Below are 12,707 nucleotides of genomic sequence, written 5' to 3'. Positions count from 1 at the left end.
TGCTACATTACTGGCCAACAATAGTATATGATGTTAACTCAAGATTCTATTCCTACCTGCACACAATTACAAAATTCAAATTAAACATCCATAAGAAAAGATTTCCAAAATACACAGAAGTAATAATTTCATTCATCATGTGACTAGTATGATATGCCATATAAAGAACAAGAGAATTCTTTTTATGAGTGGAATAGGATTATACCTAAAACAGCAAGACAATGGTTTCCCTTCTGTGTTTTTATGTCCTAAGCACTTGCCTGGGATTTTTCATACCCAATATCTCTTTCTGTCCTATAATGTAAATGATACAATCAATTATCCTGGTATTAAGGGGAGTGTCCTAGAGAAGATAAGTAGCTTTTTATGAGATGCCACACCAAATAAATGATGGACATAAAATCTGATTACAAGTATAATCCAGCCCCGAAATAGAAAGAGATCCCAGTTATATCATCTGCAAGCCAATCATTCCCTCTAAATCACTGTTATGAAAGATGGCAGTAAAATGGACAGCATATAATGGATTATGGAGTTAATATGTAAAAAAACATGAACTGCATCTTACTGTGTTACTGAAGTGTGGAAATTTAGTGATGGCTCAGTGCTTAAGAGTGTACTGTTCTTGCAGAGGACCTGAGTCCAGTTCCAAGAATTTACATCAGACAGCTCATAACCACCTGCAATAAGAGCTCTGAAGAATCTAATGCCCTCTCTGGCTTCCACAGATCATGATACTCATGTGCAGAAATTCAGGCACAAGCATGCATATACACATAAATTTTTAAAAGATAATAAACTTTTTAAAAAATTCAGGATCTTTTGTAGTAAAATTAATAGTTGATAGATGATAGATAGATAGATAGATCAATAGATAGATTCAATGATAGATGATTGATAGATGATAGATAGATAGATGTATAGATGATAGGAAGATAGATGATAGATAGATAGATATAGATAGATAGATAGATAGATAGATAGAAAGAAAGAAAAATAAGATAGATAGATAGATAGATAGATAGATGATAGATAGATAGATAGATCAATAGATAGATTCAATGATAGATGATTGATAGATGATAGATAGATAGATGTATAGATGATAGGAAGATAGATGATAGATAGATATAGATAGATAGATAGATAGATAGAAAGAAAAATAAGATAGATAGATAGATAGATGATAGATAGATAGATAGATCAATAGATAGATTCAATGATAGATGATTGATAGATGATAGATAGATGTATAGATGATAGGAATATAGATGATAGATAGATAGATATAGATAGATAGATAGATAGATAGATAGATAGATAGAAAGATAGATAGATAGATAGATAGATAGATAGAAAGAAAGAAAGATAGATAGATAGATAGATAGATAGATAGATAGATAGATAGAAAGATATATAGATGATAGATAGATAGATAGATAGATAGATAGATAGATAGATAACATACAGAGGGTGTATTCAGTTAACACTGACCAAGAAGGTAAATGAGGAATAGGCTAGAAATCTTAGAAAGAGATGTATCTTAGAATTCCACAATATATACCTTACTCAGTGTTAAGGAAGATTCAGACAGCTCACGACTACATGTAAGACCAACACTTGGGATGCCATGCTCTCCTCCAGGTTTTATAGCTATCCAGAAACCAAGAACATAAGTTGGGTTTGTCACAAAATGATTGATTTATAAAAGGAGACCATTCTTTGCCTTGTTTAATGTTTTTCTGGGAATGGGAATCTCATCCTCATATCTTCAAGGCTACAAGAAGCTCTAGAAAATGTCTCCTGTAAATAGATATATATCTAACACGGGCTTCAGGACATCTCTCCATCTCTAACAGACTTCCCAATAGACCACCATCCTCAGGGATTTCTGTCATTATGAGCTTGGAGTTCACAACAATCCCACAACATAAAAGAAATACCCTGGTGGCCTTTAACAAATGCAATATAGACCACCTCCCCCAACCCCAAATGAATATAAAGATGTTAGAATCTGGCTTATAATGGATAGTGAACCAGTTTCCTATATCCCTTGCCTCTCCAGGGATGCTGGAAAAGAAGTTGTGGCACAGACTGGAAAAACTGCCTGAAGAAGAGGATCTGAACTTGGGTGCTGCAACTCAGTAACAAAACAACACCAGGAGACTACTTAATACCTCTGTTGATGGCCTTATTTGCACAGTGAGCATGTTATGAAGGACTCTGGACTAATGGCAACTATTTACCAGTGTCTTTTACACTAGTAAATGTAATAAACACTTCCATCATTTACTCTGTGAAGTACTAGAGGAAGCAAATAGCACCAGAAGATGAAAAATACTGAGGCACTTTGGGAATTCTGTAGCATCACTGTTGTGGAAACAGAACTCGAATGGTGGCATCCTGCACTGAAGTCCCTGCTCTCAAGCCACTGTACTGCATCATCAAGTAAAAGGGTCCTATACTGAGAAAGATTCAGTAGAAACAGGTCCTGGCCACGTTTAGTGATCCTAACCTTTCTATCACCAGTTCAAAGGAGATTATAGCTATAAAAATACTCAAGAGTGAAATACCTGGGGCATGGTTGCAGAAGTTCCCCTTCAGCAATGCAGGTCTCTTTCTCAAGAAGTTCTGGGCATGCTTGGCCACCTCCAATAGCAATATGTTTCACACTCCGGCTCCTGCTTCTTACTCCCGGTGATAAAGTCCCAGAACGGCAGGTCTTGGAGCAGGGGCTCCACGGGGACCATTCAGAAGTCTCACAGTCTTTTGGCATCACACAAGGCTGGACAGTCAGTGGGAAGGAATCACGCACACAAAGGCTAAAAGAACGATAGCAGAAAAGAAAATGGAAACAGATTAAATAGATGCAAGTAGCATCATGAAATTCTTACTATAAGAACAAAAGTTATTACTTTGAGTGGTCTCTCTCTCTCTCTGTCTCTCTGTCTCTCTCAGTTTTTGGTTTGTGTGTGTGTGTGTGTGTGTGTGTGTGTGTGTATGTGTGTGTATGTATGTGTGTATACCAAGGCAGACATGTGGAGGTAAGAGGATACCTTTTGGGAATTGGTTCCCTCCTTTCAATTATGTGAGTTGGAATTGGCAGCAGTGATTTAACATCCTGGGACATCTCACTTGCTCTAATTTGATGTTTTAATGGGAATTAAGTATAGACATCAAAATAGAACCATAATATAAGTTAAATAAGAACATAAACTTATTGCAAACAGTGGAAAATACCTATTGCCCCATCTATTTAGGAAGCTGAGGCAGGAGGATTTCTTGAGACTAGGAATTTTAGGTAAGACCCCCATCTCAAAAAATAATAATAATGCATACTTGGTTTCACATGTAGCAACAAAGCTACCTCACCCTAGAGAGACACCTATAGAGGATATATTCTACCTTTGCCCAAAGTGTCCCCTTCATGATGTAAACTATTAACACTTAATGACTTGCTCTGGCCTGTGCTCTCTCAAAGTTATGTTCCAAGTTGCATTTTATTATATCCACTTGCAGAGAGAAGAACTTCGATTCACACAGCCTGTATCACGTGTTCACTGTCAAATGAAGGCAAACAGAATCTTGAGACTAAGGTACCTATTCCTAGAACTATTGAGATACTTCTTTAAATGGGGTATTGATTATGTTTCTATATACTATTTGGATCTTAGCATCGATTTTTTTCACGTGCAACGTTTGAGTAGAATCAAATAGTTCAAGAGTTTGATTGGAAAGCAGATATCTAGAGAAGACACATATGATAAGTCAACACCATGACAATCATGCTACTGTGAAGCACAAGAGAGGGGGTAATAAGCCAGCTGAGAAGGCGGTCAGTGCTGGAAATTCAAAAGGCTGGTAGGAGCTCATCAGATTCAGGACAAAACTGTTTTATCCAGGAGAATTGCCCACTTGAAGCCTTGAGAGACTACTACCCTGTTGGGATGCTGAACCGATGGTGAGTTGGACCAAAGTGCTAAATTTGATACCACTTGACTTTGTGTAAATAACTTAAAAAAGGACCATAATGGGAGTATTTACACTATAAAAATCGGCAAGTGTTATAAATCGATCTTTCTCTTAATCCCACAAGCCTTGTTGCTAAACCCTTACAAGCATCACTGGGAAGAAGTTAAACCCCATTCTGTTTTGCTGAAGCATTTAAGTGTGAGTAGGAAAGAGGGGATATGGGATGTAGGAGGGGGTCCTCAAAAGTGGACCCAAAAGGCAAGAGAGATGGCGCAGCTCTCCCTCTAAGAGCCTGAATCAGAGTTCATGTGTCAGAATCTTTGTCAGACATCTTACAGCTGGAGTCCATAACTCCAGCTCCAGGAGATCTGATACCTTCTACAGGCCACATTAGACAGCTGCATCCATGTGCATATACTCCCACACAGACACATACTTTGAAATAAAATAAATCTTTTCAGAAAAGTAGATCTGAATACATTTCATGTTATGGGCTATAGAACGGTAATTTAATTGATATTAAACAATTTTGAGTGGAAGAAAATCAGAATCAGAAAGATAATATTCCACATAGTAACTGCCATTCCTTTATTTTTCTCAATTCCTTATTATTAGCCCTCGCCTTAATTTAGGTCAAAAGTACCCAAAACTTCAATAGGAAAAGGTTAATTTTTGTAGAAATATATACATACCAATGTTTGAATCCCAGATCCTAAAGTTAAGCCCACATAGTCTGGTGGAATACTGGGCTACACAAATGTCTTCTGAGTCATCCCTCCATCCATAGGCGTAATGCTTTTGAGATTTATAACTTGGGAAGATTTGTAAATAGGGGTTTACTCCTCAGACAAAGCAGTGTGCAGAAGTAAACATGCTCATGGCTACTCAAACTAGTGAGCAGTTGATAGTGACATTTCCATATCCACATGCTTTGTCTAGGCACAGCAGGTTAATGTCACATTCTAAGGTGATATCAGATGAAGGTTCTATCCAGTGTGTAATTGCTTAAACTCCATTAAGAACACTTAGAAATTTAGAACACAAACATTAGAACATTTAGAAGATAAAGAGGACAGCATATGGGAGAGAGAGACACACAGAGAGAGAGACAGAGAGAGACAGAGAGAGAATGAGAACTTGGGAAGACAGAGGCAAAGGCTGTGTATATCCAAGTTCTAGAGGGAGGAGACAAAGAAACCCTGTCACCACCCAATGGTCTCGGATGCCCAGGTTCTAGATATTGGAAAAATAAATTTATTTTTCTTATCAACCAAATGCATGGCATTTGCCCTGACAGTCCAAGCAAAGAGATTCAGAAATCTATTCAACTCTTTCAAGTCATTTGTGGTTTTAGAACACGGTTTTCCCTTTCCGAGATGCCCTTCACTCGCCCTTCATAAAGAATTGAGCCTAGGGAAGTGGCTCAGTCAGTAAAACCCTAGTAGAACAAGTATAAGGGCCCAAGTCTAATCTGTTACTTGAATTAAGGGATGGTGGTGAATGCTTATAATCTCAGTGCAGAGGCGTGGAGACAGGTAGAGGCCAGCAGCTCATGGCCAGCTGGCCTCACCCAGTCAAAAAGCATAGACATGGCAGGGTTGTGCTAAGCCTGGAGCATTTGTAAAGGACTCCTAATATTTTGCTTTCTTTATATTTTAATAAAAGGAATTTATCTCTTTGAATGCATATTGGTTTGGTTTAGATGTAGCTTTTACAAGCTCATATTCTGAGGATAAATAAATAATAATAATGATAATAATAATAATAATAATAAAAAGTACCATATCTATTCCCCTTCTAGTTTGGCCAGTGAAATTCCTTGTAATTAAGGAACTCTGTGTGCCCCATGTGGAGCACCGTGCATATCTGTACCCTGATGTCTGCATCTAGTTAGTCTCTTGTCTACTGAGGTTCACTATCTGCAGAAGAAAAAGGACAATACAACATGATCCACGCTTTCCCCACCCCTAGATGTGTGCTGACCTTTCCTGTGAGTGGAATCACCCTATAAACAACAGCACACAATGAACACTCCTGCCTGTACCTCAACGGGAATCGATCCCTTCATAGAAGGCAGCGTGCCTTTTTAATGAAACAGGCGTAAGCTTCGGATTTGTCTTTCAAACTGGAGATGCTGTGATAATTATGCCTGCTTGACATTTATAGATCATGCTGTCATCTGTAAATTGCCTTGCAAGTACTCAGCTGTAAAGGGAATCTTTGCAACTTAAAACCTCTCCTAGTTTTTAGCCTCTTCTGGAAATGTAAGGACACATTTATGCTTACAGATTAACAGAAAGTGTCACAAAATAAAAGTCATTATTGAGGTACCTTAGGTCATTAGCCCTGCAGTTAGGACTGCTTTAAATCTACTAAATGTACTTAAAAAAACAAATGGGAGATAAAAAAATATATCCTCTACCATTCTAATAAAAGTAAATAGTTCACCTGGATGCCCTTAAGTTCATATAAAATTCCCGTGTCCACTATAAGCGTACCTCCATTTTGTTCTTTAGAAGTATTATTTCAAACTGAATTATACTATTTCATGCCATGCCTTATACTTTAGTTAAGTATCAATGTGTTCATAAATAATAGATAGTAGTACCATAGATTTTTAAATATCAGCTAAATATTGTACATATGTATATATACATATATGTTGTTCTGTCTATCCATGATGATAATGCAGAAATGCTCTAGTTAAATTTTATTTCTGAATACTGTTCTAATATTTAGGCTTTGTATAGCACTCATTCCCTATCGGGGGCCTTTCAGTCATATTTACATTTCTTGCCTGCTTTAACAGGATGAGACCTAGAACCTCTGTGCATATGTTAGTACTGAACAGACATTGCAGCAGCATACAGACTTGGGATATAAAGATGCGCTGCAAACTTCACAGGAGCTTGGGAGACGAGGAGAATGAGAAAAGAAGTCTTCTGCTCCTGTGTTAAGGAGCAATAACTGGGCCGGATGACTGAACTTTCTGAAAAGTTAGCATGTTGTAAAACAGTCAAATCCCATCCCTATCTCTAACCCATCTGGGAGTTAAGTCCTATCCCTAAATCTAACCCATCTCTGTGACTACAAACAAAACAAAACAAAACAAAACAAATCAAAACTGCACAGTGTGTTTGTCGGAACCACTATCTCCCACCAATTCAAAAGTTAAGCATGCCACCACATAGATTCTGACACCCACAAAAGGTGGCCTTCCTTTGTTCAGCAACTAAAATATCATACAGCTCCTCCCACTGAGAACACTGAACTCAGGGTAACCTGAATTCTTATTTCCAGGCTGTGCTCTCTCACATTTGGTTCTAGAGTAAGCTGCTACTTCTCTTCAAGATTAGAGCTGTGGTTTGCTTCAGCAGGTAACTGCCTCATTTGGTTAGAGGCCTTTCCATTTCCCCTTCTTTGTCTAACCCCAGTCTCTGGTGTTTTCCAGATTACCAAGGATTTCCTGATAACAAAGACTTCCTGATCTGTGACCTAGCCCATATGACGAGGGTGAAGAAAGCCCCCTCAATTGCCACTCCCTGTTTCTTAGTAACTATGAACATGCAAATTTACATGCCCAAAAGGACATTGCATATATAGTTTCTATTAGGGTCCCATTATGGTGAGGACTTAAAAAATCCAAGTGGGCAGAGAGTAATCCAAGTCTAAAACATGAGACAGAGGGGCATGGTCAAAGGAGATTTAAGGACAGTAGAGGTTTTCATGATGCAGGGCCATAAGCAAAGGAACTCAGAAGCTTCCAGAAGCAGGTAAAAATGCATGTTATTTCCCTGAGAACCTCCTAAAGGACATAGACTTCCTTTCCTCACTTTAAGATTTTAAACCATCTTTAGTCTCTGGTGTATTTGTCCTCCAATCCAATTGAACTTAAAAAGAACTGTTGTACCCATAGACACATATAAGGGTAGAACAGAGGTCCAGAATATCACAGCTACACACTTGTGTCAGCCAATACTGTTGGTTAGTACATGTATCCTCCACACAAAGGAAAGTATCTGTTTTACATTGAGAATTTACTCTTTATTCATTTACTATTATTTAAATGGGACTCCAGAATACAGAAAGAAAAGGTGTTGGGTTCATGTTGTTATATGTAACTGGAAATCTGAAAAGCTGCATGACTCAAAGCTTCACAAAAGCCACAAAATGATCTACTCTATAAATCAATATATTCCTACCTCATATAAATCTACCTCATATATGGTTTTAAAAGAAAGTATGGATAAAAGTAATTAAAAATGTATGAGAAAAGTCTCTAACTGAGAACCTTTTTCCATTTCTTTTCATTTTGTTCTAAATTACACAATATCCATATATACAATTTAATACCCCCAAAGAATCTTTAGAGTCAAAAAGAATTTTAGCAGCAATGATATCACAACAAAGAAGGCATTTGCAGATGCCTGAAGAAGCAGTGGGACATTCTGAAGTATGGCTGTTCCATTCAAGAAACCCTGTTATCCACACACTAGCAGATTACTCAAATTATGACATAAAAGCAGAATAATGGGCACTTCTACAGCTACCAGATTATAACATGGGGAACATTTGAAATGTCACATCATGACAATAATACCAAGAAATGAAATGAGTGTGGAGAACTGAGTCACAACTGTGGTAAGGCTAAAGGAAGACAGACATGGAGTTTGTATGTGATATGTCTTTTTCTTGTGCTGAGGTTGATACCTGCCATCTGTGAGGCACACAGGAGAGCACACTCGAAATATGCTGAGGACAAAATTTAAAAGAAAGCCTGCATGCACCAAGATCCTTGCAAATTTGCGACAGTTAAGAACATCACTTTAAATCAGTAGTTATCAATTTGTCGGTCATAACCCCAAAAGACCATCAGAAAATACAGATATTTAGCTTATGCTCCATAAAAGTAGTTAAATTACAGTTATGAAGTAACATTAAAATAATTTTATCGTTGGGGATCCTCATAACATGAGGAACTGGATTAAAGGGTCACAACATTAGGACGGTTGAGGAATGTAGCTACAAATGACCATCACTAGCCACTCACTGTAAGATTTTAAAAATGAAGTTATCTGCTGAACATTCTCAACACTGGAAGGCGATTTTTCACAATGTGCAGTGGCTTTACGTTACCAAGTAAACCACTTAGGACTACTAGAAATTTTTTATTTTCCTGAGATTTTGTAAATATTCTCAGAACCTTTCTTATCAAATTAACCTGTTGTATTTCTCACTTTGACCTAAATAAGGTCACTGTTTTGAAATAATGCAGCACTTTGTGGAATGGCCAGCTTTTGACTCTCTAATGCTCAATGAAACCAAACCAAAGGATTAAAATTCCTCTTAATTTCTTATTATGATACATACAATTCAAAAATTTCTCAATACGTAGTAAACCCAGAATCACACTGTAAAACTGAAATAGCAGTATGAAATTCTGTTTTATGTGCTGTTTGGTTGCTCCTGTGGAACTGAGATTGCTCTGCAGACACAGATGTAAGTGTAGGGATATACTGAGGCATTAAATTCTCCAGAAGGAATATCCTTGGTGTGATATTATAGTACACGGGAATGTGTGAAGTATTATGATCATTTCCTGTCACTAGAAAACATTATCTAGCTGAGATTTAAAATGTAGTACAAGACTGAAGATATAAGAGATTTTATCTTCTCCAAATTTCTCAGAGTACTAAGAATGACGTATAGGTACGGAGGGGAGGGTGTGTGTGCCTGAGAAGACGCTGAGGTAAGACAAAGCCACTGAGACTTCATAGAGAAGGAAACTGAGCACCCAGGAGAGAAGAGATTTCTAAATAAGAAAACAGGAGAACAACATAGCAGCCACAGCTAAAATTAACCAGATCCGACCAGTTCCCCTTCACAGTTTTGCTTAGTCAACAACTGTGAGAACTCTTCCTACTATTATAAATGTGGATTTATTAGGTTCTACAGTTACATTGAAAAAGCCTATTTTGGGCTCCAGCTTTAGGTGGCAATGGTTGGGTCTTAACTTAAATCCTTTCTTCTCCATCACCTCCTCTCAAAACACATGGGGAAGGAAAGGAAGTTCACCTTTACATTACTCCTGGAGACACAATGTGAGCAAAGTCTGTCAGACTGTTTCTCTTTCTCTCTCTCTCTCTCTCTCTCTCTCTCTCTCTCTCTCTCTCTCTCTCTCTCTCTCTCTCTCTCTCTCTTCTGTGTGTGTGTGTGTATCTGTGTGTGTGTGTGTATCTGTGTGTGTGTGTGTGTGTGTCTGTGTGTGTGTCTGTGTTTCTGTCTCTGTGTGTCTGTCTCGGTCTATCTGTCTCTCTGTGTGTGTCTCTGTCTGTCTCTCTGCTCCCCTTCCTATCTCCCTCCCTCTGTCCCTCCCTTCCTCCCTTCCTCTTTCCCAGTGACATAAGAATGCCCCCTTTATTCCTTTTCAAAAGACTCTCATTATTGATACCTGTAGATGTTATTTTAAATGGCCTAAAGTATTTGGCCGAAGTAATTACATTTGGAATCTTGAGACAGTAATGCTGCTGTGAAGAAAAAAAAATTGCAATATTTAACAAGATTTGTATAGATCTTTCTTTTCACTGCATTTCTAGGAAGTTATTCCTCAGCTTACAATAATAACAAAACAACAAGATCAAGAAATTATGCACTAGAAAATATATGTTAACAAAAATGCTGGAAATAAATCTCAATCAATAAAATTAAAATTAAACCAACAAGTGAAACACCATGACTAGAAAACAGAAAGCAGGAGCAAGGATTTCATCATACTGGAGGATACACTGAGATAAAAGCAGTTATCTGAGACAATGAACATTGTCACAGCTTCAAACTGCTCTTATCTGTCCCAGAGGCTAACACTAAGCTACATCAGAAGAGAAGAAGCCTAGGCAATGACTAAAGCCACAAATAGTTTCAGTGGAAGAGCGGCAAGAAATTACCCCACCTTTGAGATAGAAACAGACATCTAAATACAAGAGGCATGTAGAACCTCAAATAAACATGACCAGAAATTAGTCTCTCCATGTAATATCATAGTCAAGGTGTCAAAATTACAATGCAAACATGGCAATACAAAAAAGTATAAAGGAAAATGCCAACTTACATAAAAGGACAGAAATATTGGAATAATAGCATATCGCACATCAGCTGTCAGCAGAATGATATATTTCAAACACTGAAAGTAAATAACTTCTACCAATATTTCTATATCTAAAATGTTATCTTTTAAATTTTGTGAAGAAATGAGGCTATTAAGCAACTCCGAACATCCAAACCATCCCTAAAACCACACATGGATGAATGCTGTATACTGAGGAGGAAGACCATCCAACCATTAGGTAGTAAAGAATCAGTTCCATGGGAGGAATAAACAGCTAAAAAGCTAGAAGAATTCATCCTTCCCAATGTAGTAAACCAGCACATCCCTCATTCTAAGATGTAGGGAGGGCAAAAAGATGTAATAATAAGCAAGCAAAGCAGAAGAGTAGCCAACTACAGGGAAGAGAAATTATCACTGATGACCTTAAAGGCATAAGGCCTCTATTTGCTTCTAAAGAAACAGAATAGCTTACTCAATGGAAAAATCAAGGTCCAGAAAGAATGTGAAATTGGGTGCATAGGGAGCTGGAGAGGATTTAGGAGGAACTGGGAAAACATATTATATGAAAAAAACAGTATATATCAAGGTCCAGGTCTGCTGTTTTAGTGTGTGTGTGTGTGTGTGTGTGTGTGTGTGTGTATGTGTGTGTACCATACATATCTCGCCGCCAAAAGAAGAATTAGAGAACAAATGGTGAAGAATACAGTTGTAAATGGGCTAAATGTCTGCCCAGAGACATACAACAAATGCTAAGGGGCATGAGCACTCACCATTGCTGCACAGTAACAGAGGGTGAGTCCAACAGCTCTCCTGTCTTCCAAACTAAAAACCAACACAAAAACTCTTCTCTAAGTGAGCTTGGTTTCACTGATATTTGCAGAATATCCCACCCAAGAGAAAGAGAACTAATATTCACAGCACCTGCAAAATACTCACAAAACCCTTGTTTATGTCCAATACATTAAAAAATAAAATTACATCAATGTGGATGAGGAGAAAAGGCAAATGTGAAAGTAAAGATGTAGTGGAAAAAGTAACTATCTTCCATTCTTATTCTCAGCAACACAGGAGGAAATCAGAGGACCTCAGGAACTTTCTAAGAACAAATGGTTAAAAGAATGTGTGAATGCACTTAGGGTTTGGTTATATTTTCTGAGGAACAGGAAGAGGGAATGTGTTTCTAACTATAGTTTAGTGACACACATAAAAATAAAATAAAATAACAATTTGATCTGAAATTTTGGGAGATAGTTCTTTTTATAGTCATAAAATGTATCATCTTTCAGCTGTTCTTCTCCAGGGATATCATATTGTATTTATTCAACTAAAGAGGCCTGAGGATTTTACAGTTCAAATGAGGATGGGTCTTAAAAGGATGCCCATACCAAATGTTTTCTGGATCAAAATAAAAGTAAAATAAATTAATTTGAGTTTTATATGCCTGCACACGTGCTCATGCGCGCACACACACAAACACAGACACACACTCACACTCACACACACACACACACACATACATATGCACACACATACAGGTCCCATATAAGCAAAAAAAAAATCTATTGATTGCTATTTTAATAGATACAGTGCCTTTTCTGTTTTCCTGTATTTCTTTTTTTTGTTTGTTTGT

The 12,707-nt window shown here is 37.5% G+C and overlaps 1 protein-coding gene across 1 annotated transcript in view; it reads right to left on the bottom strand.

Moving 5' to 3' along the window:
* Positions 1–12,707, bottom strand: part of Thsd7b (thrombospondin type 1 domain containing 7B) — a 949,886-nt gene that overhangs the window by 613,022 nt on the left and 324,157 nt on the right. The window contains exon 4 of the mRNA XM_052200991.1: positions 2,574–2,822. Coding sequence (XP_052056951.1) covers positions 2,574–2,822 — 249 coding nt within the window. The remainder of the gene's footprint in view (positions 1–2,573; positions 2,823–12,707) is intronic.

This window comes from Apodemus sylvaticus, chromosome 12 (genome assembly GCF_947179515.1).
Source record: "Apodemus sylvaticus chromosome 12, mApoSyl1.1, whole genome shotgun sequence".
Classification (NCBI taxonomy): Eukaryota; Metazoa; Chordata; class Mammalia; order Rodentia; family Muridae; genus Apodemus; species Apodemus sylvaticus.
Note: the sequence above shows the minus strand (reverse complement) of the source record. Positions and strands in the feature narration are given on the sequence as shown.